Source organism: Aquarana catesbeiana, linkage group LG01, assembly GCF_042186555.1.
Source record: "Aquarana catesbeiana isolate 2022-GZ linkage group LG01, ASM4218655v1, whole genome shotgun sequence".
Lineage (NCBI taxonomy): Eukaryota > Metazoa > Chordata > Amphibia > Anura > Ranidae > Aquarana > Aquarana catesbeiana.
In genome coordinates, this window is record NC_133324.1 from 248711558 (window position 1) to 248729732 (window position 18175).

Below are 18175 nucleotides of genomic sequence, written 5' to 3' on the forward strand. Positions count from 1 at the left end.
ATATATAATGTTTGGGGGTTCCGAGTAATGTTCTAGCAAAAAAAAATGTTTTTAACTTGTAAAATACGTTTGAAAAATGGGCCCGGTCTTAAAGTGGTTAAGTGAAACCAACGTGCCCAGTCCACTTGTATTAGTGAAAATAAATGAATTAATTGATCTCTTCACAAACGTCCACCTCCATGCCTCTACTAAGGCTCCTGTGCTCCCTTCACCAGATGTGCCCTCACCTTATATCCTATAAAATCGTGCCTTGTTAATGATTATTCCCCTGGAACTCTCCTCTCAGTAATTTTCCTTCCCTATCAAGTTTTGTAAGGTTTTCTTTCATGCTAGTTTCATAAAATTACCAGATTACTTAGACTCTGCCTAGATTCTGATTTCCTGCTTTCAGCCCTGCCACTAAGGACAGCATTAAACAGGGAGTTTGCAAGCAGCATCGATAAGGAAGGAAAATTACTGAGCGGAGAGTTCCTGAGGATTAATCACTAACAAGGCACGATTTTATAGGATATAAGGTGAGGGCACATCCGAGGTTCTACTCAGAGCTCACAGCAGATAAGGTAGCCTAGAGGTGTCAAAGAGTGGTTCTCGTGACATTCACAATACGGTAGTTCTGACATAGGCCAACATGACTGGCACTGCTTCAAGAGTAAAGTGGAACTGAAACTACAACAGTTGTTACCCCATGACCTCTAGGCAAACATCTTTGCCAAGATCACTTATCACATTTTGTAATGTCTGTAACCACTGTGAGGACATTACGATAGGCAGCTTGTGCTAATGATGTATGGGACACATCTTCCTAAAACCCATGTAGTTGATCAGGCAGCCAAGGTTTTCATCCTACTTATTGTTAATGTCATAGCCCACCCTCACTACCCCCCTGTTTAATGCCATCCTCCTTAGTGGCAGAGCTGAAAGAAGGAAATCTGAATCTAGGCAGAGTCTAAGTAATCAGGTAATTTTATGAAACTAGCATGAAAGAAAACCTTACAAAACATTCTAAAGCTGCCTTTTCTCTTTAAACAGGTTGCACAAACATAATATCATTTAGGGCAAGGAAAATCACTAGCAGTTAATTACCATGAGGCCCCAATTTCTGCACATAAATGCACATAGATAGATAGTTAGACAGATTGATCAACTGATTTCCCCAAAGATGGCAAAAATAAAAAAAAACTAACATGAGATGTTAATATTCTTTACTATAGCCAAAAAAAGTTTGGTACTAGATAAACTTTTAATACTCATTTTTTGCATAGTGTATATTGGCTAAATCCTTTGATGTGTTGGCTAAATCCTTGATTACAAAAACCAGAAAGGCAGATGATCCAGACAATACTAATAAAATTAAGATTACTTTTATTAATCCCAATGTGAACATATTCCCTGCAGGTGGTTTTTAATTGGTGTTAAGAGTTTAAGTAGGGTGTGGTTGCACAGCTGGAGGAATGTTAAGCACCCCATATAGATGATTAATTTTTTTTTTTTTTTTTAACCAGTGGGTTGAACAAAAAAATAAAATAAAATAAAATAAAACTGACCCAATTCCCTCATCCACACACTAGGGCTGGGTTCACACTGATGCGAATTGGATGTGGGTTTCCTCGCATCCAATTTGCATGACCGGAGACTGTGACTGGCTCTTGATAGAGTCGGTTCACACACCTACGGAGAGGAGATTGCACAAGGGTCCTCTGCGTCTTTGGCTCCGTTTCAGGTCTGAATTCAAGAAAAAATTCCGATTCGCCACTGAAACGGAGAACAGGGACGCACCGGAGCCCTGCTGTGAGCCACATCCGAAGACAGTGTGAATCCAGGCTCAAGGTGGAATCCTTTTGGCTGAGCTATTGTATTCTGACAGCAAGGAGACTTCCTCGCCATCAGAATATACTGATTACCGCTGGGGGCCTGAAGTACTTGTTAAGCGGGGAAAATCCAACAGGGCGGTTGTACAGAAGTTGATCAGTGTATCGACTCCTATACAACCACAGTGCCCATACATGAATCGAAATTCGGCTGGTCCCTGCTTAACTGGCTGGATTTCGATCCATGTATGGGCAGATATACTAAACGAGGTCACCATTAAAGTAAATCATGGGATTGGGCATGATTCATGGGCAACTGTAAGGTTGCAGGCTAAAAAAAAAAAAAAAGAAGAATATACCAGATTCCTCCATCCACGTTATACAGAGCAGATGGACGAATACCCCTGCTAGGCTATTGTATTCTGACAGCCATCGCCGGCTGATTGGATGGGGTTGCTGTCCGTCTGTCAAATTTTTCACCCAGCTTTGGGAAAGGGCCACCCACTAAGCAAACGTTGAATTGTTCATCAGGCAGAAATGCGCTCAGTGTATGACCAGCTTTAGAACCTAGTGTCATGTGACTGATGTGAAAGAATACTCTCTTTTAACTGAATGAAAGGTGCAGCTTTACTTTCAGGAAAGAGGCAGAAACCAATCAGGAGCAAATTCAGACACAGCATAGTGAAAACAACTAGGGCTAATAATTATATTTTTATGTCATTTTAGTTTCACGTAAAAATTCCCTTTAGCTCAGACTATATTGTATAGCTATAGGAGTTATGATGGGAAAAAGGTGTCTCCACTGAAGCTCTATCACCAATCCTTGTTTCCACAACAACCCAAACTTTTCAAAATCCAATTGCGTCAAGGACAGAAAGTGAGGTGAAACCTTCTGACCAGGGGCACAGACAGCAAAACAAATGGTACATGGACATTAAACATTCACTATGCTATCCAAAAAACATAAAAATAATTATTTTGGCTGGAGTTGCAAAAATGTTCCAACATGCAAATTCAACTTAAGAACAAACCAACAGAACAATCTTGTTTGAATCTGAGGACTGCCTGTACAGTGAAGTACTACAGTATTTAAAAAGAAAAAAGAAAAAGTGTCCTCAGTGAATGTCTAAAAAATGAAAGATGTGTGATAATCTCTATACAAATAGCAGCAAAATCTAAAACTGTTCACACTACACAATAAAAGAATAAAAAACAATAGTGATCTTGCTCTATCATGTAAAATCACACACAACAATGTGAAAAACAACCAATTCTTACACCAAAGATAAAATGCATAAAAAATAATATTAATAATATTAATACAGTGCACTTTATCTTTATGCATTTTATTTTTGATGTAAGAATTGGTTGTTTTTCACATTGTTGTGTGTGATTGTGTGATAGCACGTGATCACTATTGTTTTTTATTACAGTATTTAAAGCCAAGCTTTTGTATTTCAGTTGTGCATAGAATTGATTGACATATTTGGGAGATTTCACTTCACATTCTGTCCAAAAGACACAACACAAAGCAAGGCAAAATGTCTCAAATCTGAGGGGGGATCTCATCGTAGACAGTTGTCAAGGTGACCCTACTGAAAGGTTCTCCTGATATGCCTCCCCTGATATCCTCCTGTCCCCCTCCTTTAGTCAGTCCCCCCCCACCTGTTAATGGCTCCCTCAGATCTCTTAGTAACACCTCAGAAAGCGAGGGGGAGGAGGCTTGTTCCGTCCAGATTAGGAGGGAAGACAAATGACGAACTCCAAAAGGGCGGAGTTGTATGATGTCATGGAGGAGGCGGGGTTGAACAGTCTGGGGTCAGGAAGAGGGCAGCGTGTATGGTCAGTAATGGGGAAGAGAGGAGCCGGCTGGGATGGGGCTCCGTACTCATCACCCCTGATCATACTCTGCCTGACCGTGAGTACCTATCCACATAGCCTGACTTCCTCGTGTGTGATAGGAGGACCTACTGCCAGGGGGACACTGACCTCCCTACACAGCTGTCTGTATACCAACTGTGCCAAGGGGGGGATTGTACACCCCTGCACCCCCCCACCTGTATACTGTACACCCCCCATACACCTGTATACTGTACACCCCCCACACACCTGTATACTGTACACCCCCCCACACACACCTGTATACTGTACACCCCCACCACACACACACCTGTATACTGTACACCCCCACCACACACACACCTGTATACTGTACACCCCCCCACACACACACTCCTGTAAACTGTACACCCCCCACATGCACCTGTATACCGTACACCCACACACACACACTGCACCCCCCCCCACACACACACACCTGTATACTGTACACCCCCCACACACACCTGTATTCTGTACACCCCCCCACACACACCTGTATACAGTACACCCCCCCACACACACCTGTATACTGTACACCCCCCACACACACCTGTATACTGTACACCCCCCACACACACCTGTATACTGTACACCCCCCACACACACATGTATACTGTACACCCCCCACACACACCTGTATACTGTACACCCCCCCACACACCTGTATACTGTACACCCCCCCACACACACCTGTATACTGTACACCCCCCCCACACACCTGTATACTGTACACCCCCCCACATACACCTGTATACTGTACACCCCCCCACATACACCTGTATACTGTACACCCCTCCCCCACACACCTGTATACTGTACATCCCCCCCCCCCCCAAACACACACCTGTATACTATATCTACACACACATATATATACAAAAATGCATGCACTTTGGCACCTGTGATTACCCTACACATGTTATGTATCACCACGCACACCGGAGTGAGAGCAATAATTCTAGCATCAGAACCCCTGCATAATGATAAACTGATGTAGGGGCTTTTAAAGCAATGCCTATGAAAAAAATATAGGATACTGAAGTATGAAGAACTGAACTGAAGAACATACACACAGTCTCCACAGGTCATCAGTTTAGTGTTACGCAAGAGTTCTGGTGCTAGAATTATTGAATTCATCTTGAAGGTAAATTTTTTTTTGGGGGGGGGGGGTTGCTACTGGTGAAAGTTTATGTTAATTTTAATTTTTCTGTGGTTTAGCAACACAGAATGCAGAATTTTAATAATTTCTTATTAGCAGGGACAGTGAGGTCAAAGGAGATAAACAGACTACAATCTCAGTATTTGCAATTTGCATGACTCTTGAATTGGTCAAAATGCATGAGAAAGAGAACATTTTTTGAGATTACATTAATATGAAAGGAAAAACTAGTGATTTATGAACTAAAATAATTAAATAAAACACAGCTTTACTGCTCTGGGCTCTGGTGGTTCTAGAAGCTACCTACAGTAGGAGGCATGAATTGTTTCCCAATGCTATGCATGCATATATATGTGAGGTTTATTGGGATCCACTTAATATTTATTTTTATTTGTGTATTGTATAATTTTTCCCATGTTTCTTTTTTTGCACACATTGGTATGGATGCACAGAGCCTGCATTATCAGGGTAATTAACCCTCCCGTACATGCAGTCACCATTGGCATGCACATTGCCACTATATTTATCCTTATATGTTAGCCAGTAGGTAGCGCCACCAACCCCACATCTGCACATCATTAGGAACATCCAGTCTATACGACCAATGTTCTGAAAGCACTAGAAACATAAAAGGTAAATTGAAATTGACTGTTGTGGAAAACACATTCATTCACATACATAGATAGATTGGGCAAATCTTGAACTAAAATTGTAGATCTGCTTATTTAGTTAGATCCTCGTCCACCATAATAAAATGGCCAAGGCACAGAAGTGAGAGTGACATCAGCAACCATCAGGCGATATTCTGACAAATACTGCACAACCACAATCTTGGGAGCTAGTGCACTATATTACAGCATCATTATGCATGATTTGGGCTACTCTGCATTCCCCTTGATGTCACCCACAGGATCCATCACCCTCTGCACTACAGAAGACAGCAAAAGGTAAGGATTTTAACCAACTCCTTTTTCCACCTAGGTGTTTATATTTATTTACTTTTAAAGAGTACCTTCCTATTGTATATTTTATAATATAGTCAGTTGACATAGCATCTTGCCCCACCAGCACTGCATTGGAAATATACAAGCAGTCATTGAGCTCCCCCTTAGACATCATTTGAGTTTCTTGTTAATTCAGCAAAGCACCAAAGATCGCTGTCATTCAGCTTATTCTGGGAAATAGAGAGCCATGAATAGAACCCTGCAGATATGTTGCAGATATGTTGGCATTTCAAGCCTATTGCTAATATTACACTATAAATATCAATTACTTGCAGCAGATATTTGCTATAGGATGGAACAAAAGTGTGATTATGAAAACAGAGAGCCTTATTAAATAGGTGCAAACATCAGTGACGTGCAAGGAAGGTACCCCAGAAGATAAGATCTTTGATTGTTAGCTAATGTGATCTCAATAACCAGAGTCAGTCGGCTGCTGGTTTTCCATCACGCTTCTGTCAGACTGACCAACATACACACAGGCCTAATGTCGGATGTTATTTTTTAACTGTCCGTTGTCTCTGGACATTTGGCCCGTGTGTACCCAGCTTGACTGTTGGGTATTTATATCAGTAGTCATATACAGATGTGGTGTTAAATGATCTTTTCAACTATCTTTACATACCGGTAGTCCACCATGTGGACATTTCAGAAAGGGATTGGAAACCAGATATTATCAAATATTGCCATAAACTGTTCAAGTCTGATGATGAATTGTCTAAAATGTCAAACTTTTACAAACAATCCATAAAATGATTGTCATCTGATCTAAAATTTGCATATGTATACACTGTCAGCTGACAGTTAGTCAATACAACTGGAATTCCATACATTTTACAAGTATTTCTGCCACTGTATGTGCTGCTTTAGCCCTAATGACCAGTACATTTCAGATTCAATAAATTTTCAGCAGTCAGAACATTTAGATCTCTTTCACACTGAGGTGCTCAAAAACTGTCCATAAAACGTTGTGCGTTTTTGCGGTGTTTTAGCACCATTTTTGCAGCACTTTTGCAGCCAAAGAAAAAAGCCATTTTGTGGCACTTTTGAAACGCTTTGGAAGCGCTTCCTATTTATTTCAATGGACAGGGGCGTTTTTACGGCACTTTTTAAAGCACTCTAAACATGCCGCAAAAATACTGCTTGCAGGACTTTTTGCACCACCCCGTCAGTGCACCGCCCCAGTATGAAAACATCCATTGAAATGAATAGGAAGCAGTTTTCAGGTGCTTTTCAGGAGCCATTTTTAGCGCAAATGCGCCTGAAAAGCGATTCGGTGTGAAAGGGGTCTTATAGATGCTGCTATGTTGCGCTCTTCTCTGTGGATACAAGAAAAAGGATTTTAAACATTAAGGTGAAAGCTTGTACACAAGAGAACAATGGTGTGATCCTACCTTTCATTCCCTGGTTGGAATTTGGATAGTAGTGATGGCCGTCTCCTCTGTGGCATAAGAACAGAACTAGGAGCTAGATGAGGGTTGTACTCTCTTGGATGGTGCTGATACTCTAGCAGATTGGCATCCTGTATAACAAAAACAGCATTGCAGTTTCAATGTATATTTGTAAAAAGATTAAATACATTAAGACAAGCTAATAAAAAAGTCATTTTATTTTTTACATCTGTTTATCCTTTTTCCCTTCTATAGGCAAGAATGACAAATCATGTACTTACTCAGCATGAAGTGCACCAGTCACATCGTTAACCCTCTTGGTAGACCAACGGTCATCAACCCTGTCCTCAGGGCCCACTAAGGGCCCTTTCACACTGGGGCGGTTTGAAGGCGATATTGCGCTAATAATAGCGCCTGCAAACCGACCCGAAAGTGCCGCTGCTTTGTCTCCATAGCTCCCAACTGTCCCTGATTTCGAGGGACTGTCCCTGATTTGGAGCAATGTCCCTCTGTCCCTCATTCCTCCTCAGTTGTCCCTCATTTTGGTCTGATCTATATAGTTGTATATAAAATTTACTTTTTATCTATCAAAAAGTGTTTTCCAGCGCTAAACCTTTCATCTAATTTCTAAATTGCTGCATTTGTAAATTCCAAAAGCCAATATAAAGGAATAGTAGTGGTAAATAAAGCACTTGTAGGTTTAACCAATCTTAATTTTTTGTACAATTTTCCTTTAAGGGGGCGTGGCAAGGGGTGTGTCCTATGCCTGCATGCTTTTGCTGATAGGTGTCCCTCATTCCCATCTCAAAAAGTTGGGAGGTATGTGTCTCCAGTGTGAAAGCCCCGAGGGCTTTCACACTGGAGCGGTGCACTAGCAGGACAGGAAAAAAAGTCCTGCCAGCAGCATCTTTGGAGCGGGGAAGGAGCGGTGTATACACCGCTCCTGCCCATTGAAATCAATGGGACAGCGTGGCTATACCGCCGGCAAAGCGGTGGTTTTTAACCCTTTCTTGGCCGAATACTGATGGTAAAGCGCTGCTAACAATAGCGGCGCTTTACCGCCGACGCCGCCCCCGCCCCAGTGTGAAAGGGGCCTAACAGGCCAGGTTTTAAGTATTACCTTGGGGAGATGCAGACTAGAATACTGCAATCACTGAGCAGCAAATGATATCACCTGTGATGTATTTCAGTTATCTTGCAAACCTGGCCTGTTAGTGGGCCCTGAGGACAGGGTTGATCACCACTGACCACTATGGTAGACAAAGCGGGACCCAGCTGTCAAACTGACAGACAAGATCTTCAGATCTACACTGGGAGAGCAGCTCTCTATGTATAATCTGCAGGAATATACAGTATAGGAAAGTAGAGGCATAACTGGAAGCAAAAGAAGGACTCCCTTGTGGTAAAACTTGAAATGGCTGTGCAAGATATATATATATATATATATATATATATATATATATCCACACACACAATCATTTCAGAACTTCAGTTCTCCCACATAGAGGATTTTGGCTCCCGTGGTTGAGACGCAGGATCTATTACTAGGGTAGGACCCACTAATCGGGGTACTTTGACGCAGTAAGTGGGCTTAGCACTATATGACCATATAGTGTGACCAAACCCCTGTACTTTTTTGAATATGTTCAGGTGTTTTTAACTAGCCTTGCAGGGTAAATGTCATTCTTGAATGTGTGCGCTGTAATCTGTTTTGTACTGTTTGTTGGTCTTATAGCAGCACCTTCTTGAATTTAAACGCATTGTATGGTGTGCCCCCCAAATATGTTTTTGTATATTGTAGTAGACCCTGACCAGGTTTTTTGGACTGGAGCACCCCTCCCCCTCCTCATTACCTCATATTAGTGGCCACCAGTGCATAGGAGGAATCCCTTCAGTTCTCCCACATAGAGGAGTTTGGCTCCCATGGTTGAGATGCAGGATCTTTCATTCTATTACTAGGGTAGGACCCACTAATCGGGGTACTTTGACGCAGTAAGTGGGCTTAGCACTATATGACCATATAGTGTGACCAAACCCCCATATTTTTTCTAATATGTTCAGGTGTTTTTAACTAGCCTTGCAGGATAAATGTCATTCTTGAATGTGTGTGCTGTAATCTATTTTGTATAGTTCTAAGAACTGGACGTCCCTCCAAAATTGATGAAAAGACGAAAAGAAAACTGGTCAGGGAGGCTGCCAAGAGGCCTACAGCAACATTAAAGAAGCTGCAGGAATATCTGACAAGTACTGTCTGTGTGGTACATGTGACAACAATCTCCCGTATTCTTCATATGTCTGCGCTATGGGGTAGAGTGGCAAGACGGAAGCCTTTTCTTACAAAGAAAAACATCCAAGCCCGGCTAAATTTTGCAAAAACACATCTGAATTCTAGTAGAAGCATGTGGGAAAATGTGTTATGGTCTGATGAAACCAAGCTTGAACTTTTTGGCCATAATTCCAAAAGATATGTTTAGCGCAAAAACAATACATCACCAAAAGAACACCATACCCACAGTGAAGCATGGTTGTGGCAGCATCATGCTTTGGGGCTGTTTTTCTTCAGCTAGAACAGGGGCCTTAGTCAAGGTAGAGAGAATTATGAACAGTTCCAAATACCAGTCAATATTGGCACAAAACCTTGAGGCGTCTGCTAGAAAGCTGAACATGAAGAGGAACTTCATCTTTCAGCACGACAACGACCCAAAGCATACATCCAAAAAAAAACAAAGGCATGGCTTCACCAGAAGAAGATTAAAGTTTTGGAATGGCCCAGCCAGAGCCCAGACCTGAATCTGATTGAAAATCTGTGGGGTGATCTGAAGAGCACAGGAGATGCCCTCGCAATCTGACAGATTGGGCAAATATTGCCAATTCAAGGTGTGCCATGCTGATAGACTCATACCCAAGAGTGCTGTAATAAAATCAAAAGTTGCTTCAACAAAGTATTAGTTTAGGGTGTGCACAATTATGCAAGCATCTTATTTTATTTTTTTATTTTTACTTCCCTCCACCTAAAAGATTTCAGTTTGTTTAACTGAGTTGTTCGGTTTATAGGTCACATTAAAAAGGTGGAAAAAGTTCTGAAATTATTTATCTTTGTCTCATTATTTTACATCACAGAAACCTGACATATCAACAGGGGTTTGTAGACTTTCTCTATCTATCTATCTATCTATCTATCTATCTATCTATCTATCTATCTATCTATCTATCTATCTATCTATCTATCTACATATACACACACATACATACATACATACATACACACACACACACACACACACACACACTGCTGTGAAAAAGTATTTGCCCCCTTTCTGATTTTTTTTTTTTTTTGCATATTTGTCATACTTAAATGATCAAACAAATTTTATTATTACACAAAGATAACCCGGGTAAATACAAAATGTAGTTTTGATGGTTTCATTTATTAAGGCAAAAAAGTTTTTTGGAGACGCTGCGACCTGAGTCGCACTAATTAGAACGGGGACCATTGAAATACATGGGATTTGACTTGTCATGCGACTTGACATGTGTCAAGTCGCAAAACAAGTCACAGTAGTGGAAACAGAGCCTTAACCTAATAACAGGTTGTGCCACCCTTGGTGGAAACAACTGCAATCAAGCATTTGCGATAACTGGCAATGAGTCTTTCACATTGCTGTGGAGCAATTTTCAAAAATTCTTCTTTGCAGAATTGTTTTAATTGAATTGTTTTAATTCAGCCACATTGGAGGGTTTTCCAGCATGAACGGCCTGTGTACAGCATCTCAATTGGATTTAAGTCCGGGCATTGACTAGGCCACTCCAAAACCTACATTTTGCTTTGTTTGAACCATTTGGAGGTGGACTATTGTGTTTCGGATCATTGTCCTGCCGCATAACCCAAGTGCACTTGAGCTTGAGGTCACAAAATGATGGTCGGACATTCTCCTTTTGGATTTTCTAGTAGAGCTCAGAATTCATGGTTCCATCAATTATGGTAAGTCATCCAGGTCCTGAAGCTGCAAAGCAGCCCCAGACCATCATGCTACCACTATGTCTGACTGTTGGTATGATGTTCTTGTTATGAAATGCTGTATTCGTTTTATGCCAGATTTAACGGGATGCACACCTTCCAAAAAGTAAAATTTTTGTCTCATCAGTCCACAGAATATTTGCCTAAAAGTCTTGGTTAAAATCAAAATGTTTTTTGGTAAATGTGAGATGAGCCTTTGTGTTTTTTTTTGGTCAGGAGTGGCTTTGGCCTTGGAACTCTCCCACGGATGCCATTTTTGCCCAGTCTCTTTCTTATTGTTGAATCATGAACACTGATCTTACCTGAGGCAAGTGATACCTGCAGTTCTTTAGATGTTGTTCTGGGTTCTTTTATGACCTCCTGGATGAGTTGTCGTCATGCTCTTGGGAGTAATTTTTGTAGGCCGGCCACTCCTGGGAAGGTTCACCACTGTTCTAAGTTATCTCCATTTGTGGATAATGGCTCTCCCCATGGTTCACTGGAGTTCCAAAGCCTTAGAAGTGGCTTTGAAACCCTTCCTAGACTGATACATATTTGTTTCTAATCTGTTCTTGAATTTTTTTAGGATTGTGGCATGATGTGTGGCTTTTTGTGATCTGTAAGCATGCTTCACTTTGTCAGATAGCTTCTATTTATGTGATTTCTTGATTCAACAGGTCTGGCAGTAATCAGGCCTGGGTGTGGCAAGTGAAATTTAACTCGGCTTTCCAAAAAAATTGTGGTTAATCACAGTTCATTCATAATTCAGCATGGGAGGAGGCAATTACTTTTTCATATAGGGCCAGACAGGTTTGAAAAGCTTTTTTCCTTAATAAATGAAATAATAACTTAAAAACTGCATCTTAGATTTACTCGGGTTATCTTTGTGTAATGTTAAATTTGTTTGATAATCTGAATCATTTAAAATATTTGTTAACCCCCTCAAAAAATATACAGATTCTGGCCCCTTAAAGCAGATTACACAGCACAGTGCTTGTGCTGTGTAATCTGCCCCCCTATAAACTGTAAAAAAACAAAAAAAAAACCAAAAAAACAACCTGACCCTGTCACTTCCCGTATACCCTCTCTGAATTAACCATTAAAATCAGGGCCGCTCAGCCCTGATCACTGTGGTCAGAGTACGTCCCTGCATCATATGTATCTGTCCTCTCAGCTGTCCTCTCTCCCCCCTAACCCCCTCCTTCCTGCCTGTCATCTCCCTCTGTGTCTGACTCCGGCCCCGCCCCCCGCTATTCTTTTAAAAAAAAACTAAAATGGTCACTGCCAGCCTCTCTATTAGAGGCTGGCATAGCACACTATGTCAGTAGTTTTCAAAAACGAGCATTCTAAACACCAAATTTGAGCTGTCTTCAGGCCGGTCACGTGACTCGAGGCCGCTTTACAGCTCAGATGGATTGTTTATCAATCAACTGTGTTTACTCTTTTTAAATCATAATGGCAACAGAAACCAAATGACCCTGATCAAAAATTGACATACCCCAGTTCTTAATACCGTGTATTGCCCCCTTTAACATCAATGACAGCTTGAAGTCTTTTGAGGTATTTGTGGATGAAGCTCTTTATCTTCTCAGATGGTAAAGCTGCCCATTTCTCTTGGCAAAAAGCCTCCAGTTTCTGTAAATTCTTGGGCTGCCTTGCATGAACTGCAAGTTTGAGATCTCCCCAGAGTGACTCAATGATATTGAGGGCAGGAGACTGAGATGGCCACTCCAGAACTTTCAATTTATTCTGCTGTAGCCAATGACAGGTCGACTTGGCCTTGTGTTTTGGATCATTGTCCCATGTGCAGCTTCCTGGCTGATGAATGCAAATGTTCCTCCAGCATTTTTTGATAACATACTGCATTCATCTTGCCATCAATGTTGACCAAATTTCCTGTGCCTTTGTAGCTCACACATCCCCAAAACATCAGCAATACAATTCCGTGTTTCACAGTAGGAATGGTGTACCTTTCATTATAGGCCTTGTTGACTCCTCTCCAAATGTAAAGTTTATGGTTGTAGCCAAAAATCTCATGTTTGGTCTCATCACTCCAAATGACAACATGCCAAAAGGTTTGAGGCTTGTCTCTGCGCTGTTTGGCATGTTGTAAGCAGGATACTTTGTGGCATTTGCATAGTAATGGCTTTCTTCTGGTGACTCGACCATGCAGCCCATATTTATGCCTCCTTATTGTGCATCTTGAAACAGCCACACTACACGTTTTCAGAGAGTCCTGTATTTCACCTGAAGTTATTTGCGGGTTTTTCTTTGCATCCCGAACAATTTTCCTGGCAGTTGTGGCTGAAATTTCACCTGACCGTGGTTTGGTTTCAACAGAACCCCTCATTTTCAATTTCTTGATTAGAGTTTGAACACTGCTGATTGGTATTCTCAATTCCTTGGATGTCTTTTTATATGCCTTTCCCATTTTATACAGTTCAACTACCTTTTCCCACATATGCTTTGACAATTCTTTTGCTTTCCCCATGACTCAGAAGCCAGAAACGTCAGTGCAGCACTGGATGAAAGATGCAAGGGTCTGTCAGGAGTCCAGAAAATCACTGACCTTTTATACACACACACTAAGTACAAGCAAATAGATCAAAGGTGAGGATGGTTACCTTTAATAGCCATTCAAACCCCTTTGTGTCAACTTGTGTGCATGTTATCAGGCCAAAATCACCAGGGTATGTAAACTTTTGATCAGGGTCATTTGGGTAGTCCAGTGTTTAATTATAATTAATCTGACAACACATTGCCTCTGCAGAAACAAAATTTAAAAAAAGTAGTGTTGTCAGCCCTGCCCAGTTCTCCTTTGCTGGACTACAGAATGGTCCCCTCTCTCCCCATCTTGATAAGGAATAGAGTGTGTAGTCAAGCAGGGGAGAACTAGTCAGAGCTGACAACGCGGCTTGAGATTCTGATGCAGTGGAAGCCGCGTTGTCAGCTCACAATAGAAGCGTAGAGCTTAATGGATTTCTGGTAGGATTTTCTTACTTGCAACACTTTGAAGAGACTAAAACACATGCATGTATTGCAGAGATGTACTGCACATCTTCTTTGTATTTTGCTCAGACATACACTTTAAACTGAGTAGAGGTTCACATGTATTCAAGTCTGGCAATACACATTATTATTACCAAAATGAAACAATGGTCCGAGACACCGACAGAAATCTGCAGAGAATAGAGAAAAATCTTTGTAGGCAGCCTCACAGTTATATGTCACACGTTGGCTGACATTTGGGTGCTAACTGTGATAAACTATTCAAGCTCATATTGTTCGCTCCAGACTATTAGAAATGTAAGCATTCTCACAGTGTTTGGCCTCCCTGGTTGCAGAATGTGTCAGATCGAACAAAAGGAAAAGAAACTCAAAGACTTGGCCCATAACGTCAGGAAACAGAAGTGTCCAACTCCAGACCATCAGTATTCATCTAATATATTTGTACAGTAAGTTTGTGGAAAATGTGTCTCGTCTTCCCTCCACAGCTGCCAAGAAAAATTGTCGCATTCGCAGTATCTGCCAGCGTAAAAGACAAATGGAAAGTAAAAAATGTAGAGGGAAACATGCTGTCTAATCTTGGTGGAAATCTGTCTACTGTAAAATCTTCACTGCAAGTGCAGGTGTCATGGGGCAAAGCCCTTCAGTACTGCTCCACATTTCTGTGCTTCATTACTTTGTACAGGGATTTATATGCCTGCGAGATGACAAGGTACAAGCAAGGGCATGGATCCTATCTCCCAGGAATTATCTATCACCCGAGGAGCCAGTAAATGTGTTCCAAGCCTGCAGCGCTTTATAAGTCATGTCCAATGAGTCATGCATTGGAAGGAAGCCTCTCCCATCTTCTATCTATCTTTATCTTGCACAGACATGTCAACTGAGGCACTGCCAGTGTCACTGAACAAGTGCATTACAAATAAATGACATGTTAAGGCATCATTAAGGGGAACTGCATTGTCCGCTTTCAGCTAGTCATTCCTGCATGTTTTCCCGCAGACATCTCGGATCTTATTTATTTTACAGTAAAGAGAAATTGTTTTTCTTTTTAGTGTGAGTCAGTAAGGCAAATCTGTAGTGCTTTTTATGTTTTACAAACCAAGCCAGAGCAGGATAGTTCACAAATCAGTCACTGCAATATGACCTGCACTAAGCGCCACTTTCACTGCTCCAAATGTTCTCCCTTTGTATCCAAGCCAGCACAGCTTTTCTTCAAACCCTTCCCTGATCTTTGGCCTTGCCTCATGATAATGCATGACATTGCAGAGATTGCCACTCTGCAAAACATGGCAACCAAGTACATGCTACATGATACTGAACAACTCATGGGATGCAGAATTGCCAACTGTCAGTAAATTCACAGATCGTTTGTAAAATCCGTGATTCTTACATCTGTCCGTGAAGGTTCATTGACTGCATGTCTTTAACGGACATTCATGGACAGCTGAAAAAATCATAAACTGCCCTTGAATTACTAGACGATTGGCAACCCTACGTCAGGACTGCACATTACCATGGCATTCAAACCTACAGGATTTGGAATATAATGATGCAGAGACTGTAGGATCACCTGGAACTGGAACACTTCTTAGAGACCACAGCACATAATTTAAGAGTTAAAGTGGTTGTAAACCCTTACAGACCACTTTTACCTACAGGTAAGCCTAGATTAAGGCTTACTTGTAGGTGCAAGAAATATTTCCTAAACCTACACGGTTTAAGAGATATTTCCAAAAGACAGGCACCGATGTCTACGGTGCATGCGCCGTAGACAACGGCGCACAGAGCGTGCCGGTTCTAATAGCGATCGTGCCGTTTCTAACGGCGATTGCACTGTTAGCGGCGGCTCCTGGCATGCGCGAGAGTGACGTCTTTGCGGCTCCAGCCAATCACAGTGCCAGAGCCACGATACCCGGAAGGAAGATGGACGCGTGACATCTCATGCTCCTGTGTCATGTAAGTAACACATAATGGGCTACTGTGCGATCCATAGTAGCCCATTATGCTTTACCTTTGCAGGGAAACAAAGAGGAAGTAAAACCCATCAGGATTTACTTCCTCTTTAAAAGAACTAACGTTTATCAACCACTGGGGAGCTATACAAATCTACCACTAAAGAAAGTCCAAACCTAAAGTTCTAGGACTATTGACACAATTAGTAGTAAAGAACTACAGGAAAACTACAGGATTTTTTCTTTACAAACGGAAGTGTATCCCTTTGATCTAAGAAAGAAGTTAGTTACAATGTTTCATATTAAAAACTTGGCAGACTGCCCCGATGTTTTCTTTTGACAGCTGAGTGAGCAGATAAGTCTCTCCACTTGTTATATGAAAGAATCGGCAAACTCTACAATAGGGATCGTCAGGGGGGTTGAATCAAGATCGCGATTTTTTAACGATTAATTGTGCAGCTCTAGTGCAACCTCAGGTTGAAGTATTTATATGGGAATTCTGGTATCAAAATTTTCAGCCAGTGATGGGCTTTCCTCTAAATGTGATTTGAGTGGCTCTATAGCCACCTGATTGTGGCTACAGAGCAAGGAAGGGAGCCGCCACCTGCTGCCATTCCTGGGCTCTCTGGTGTGATCAGGAAGCCCAGAACCGTTGCCATCTGTTGGATCCAGTAAACACAGAGAGGAGGAATGTACATCCACATCCGCCCTCTGCCCTGTAATGCAACAAACCTGAAGCAATGAGGATTTTTTCACTGGTTTCAGTCTGTTGTTTTGTAAAGCATCTGATCAAACCAATGTCGGTTTGATCAGATGCTATTGAGGGCAGAGGAGAGATTTGAGGTCCAATAAACCCCAGATCTCAGTAAAGAGTACCTTTCACCGACCTTACTATCACAAGGGATGTTATCCATCCCTTGTGATAGCAATAAGTTACAATTTATAAAAAACATAAATACAAATATGTACCTGCACACATGTGTAAACAGATGTCACGAGCAGGAGCAATAATTCTAGTGCCAGACCTCCTGTTTATCTCTAAACTTGTAAAGACTTTTAAAGTGTTGTCTATAGATAATTTAATGTACCATAGTATGTCGCCATTCTATTGTGCACAATTTTCAAGTATGACATGTTAGGTATCTTTTTACTCGGCGTAACACCATCTTCTACATTTTACAAAATGGTAAAAGATTGGCATTATATTGTGCTTGTCTGCACTAAAATTTATAAAAGTGTATTTTTTCCAGAAAATCTGTTTTAAAAAGTGGCTGTCCAAATATCGTGCGACAAAAAATTGCACCAACCACTATTTTAATGCTATCCAAACTGCGGTCCTTTGCTTGCCTTTATCTGGCCCTTGGGGTACTATTCCACCCACTGACACCAACAGAAGGACACTATTATTTCCACGGACACCAACGACAGGGCCCTATTCCTCCTCCCACTAACACCAGCAATGGGGCACTATTCCTCCCACTGACACAAATGATGGAGCACTATTCCTCCCACTGACACAAATGATGGGGCATTATTCCTCCCACTGACACAAATGATGGGGCACTATTTCTCCTACTGACACCAATGATGGGGTACTATTCCTTCCCCTGACACCAATGATGGGGCACTATTCCTCCTACTAACACCAATGATGGGGTACTATTCTTCCCACTGACACCAATGATGGGGCCCTATTCCTTCTACTGACACCAATGATGGGACACTAATCCTCCCGCTAATCCCAATGATGGGGCAATATTTCTCCCACTGACACCAATGATTGGGCACTATTCCTCCCACTGACACCAAGATGGGGCACTATTCCTCCCACTGATACCAATGATAGGGCAATATTCCTCCCACTGATACCAATGATGGGGCATTTCAAAGAACCATATGTGTTAGACTTTAATGGCACTAGTGGAGGCATTGTTCACTCCCATTGAGGTTGGGGAATTTTCTACTCCCCATGGCTTTTGC

The 18175-nt window shown here is 41.6% G+C and overlaps 1 protein-coding gene across 18 annotated transcripts in view; it reads right to left on the bottom strand.

Moving 5' to 3' along the window:
* Nucleotides 1-18175, bottom strand: part of NCOR2 (nuclear receptor corepressor 2) — a 712221-nt gene that overhangs the window by 482238 nt on the left and 211808 nt on the right. For all 18 annotated transcript variants that reach the window (XM_073627809.1, XM_073627730.1, XM_073627722.1 and 15 more), the window contains exon 3: nucleotides 7244-7371. In XM_073627809.1, coding sequence (XP_073483910.1) covers nucleotides 7244-7371 — 128 coding nt within the window. The remainder of the gene's footprint in view (nucleotides 1-7243; nucleotides 7372-18175) is intronic.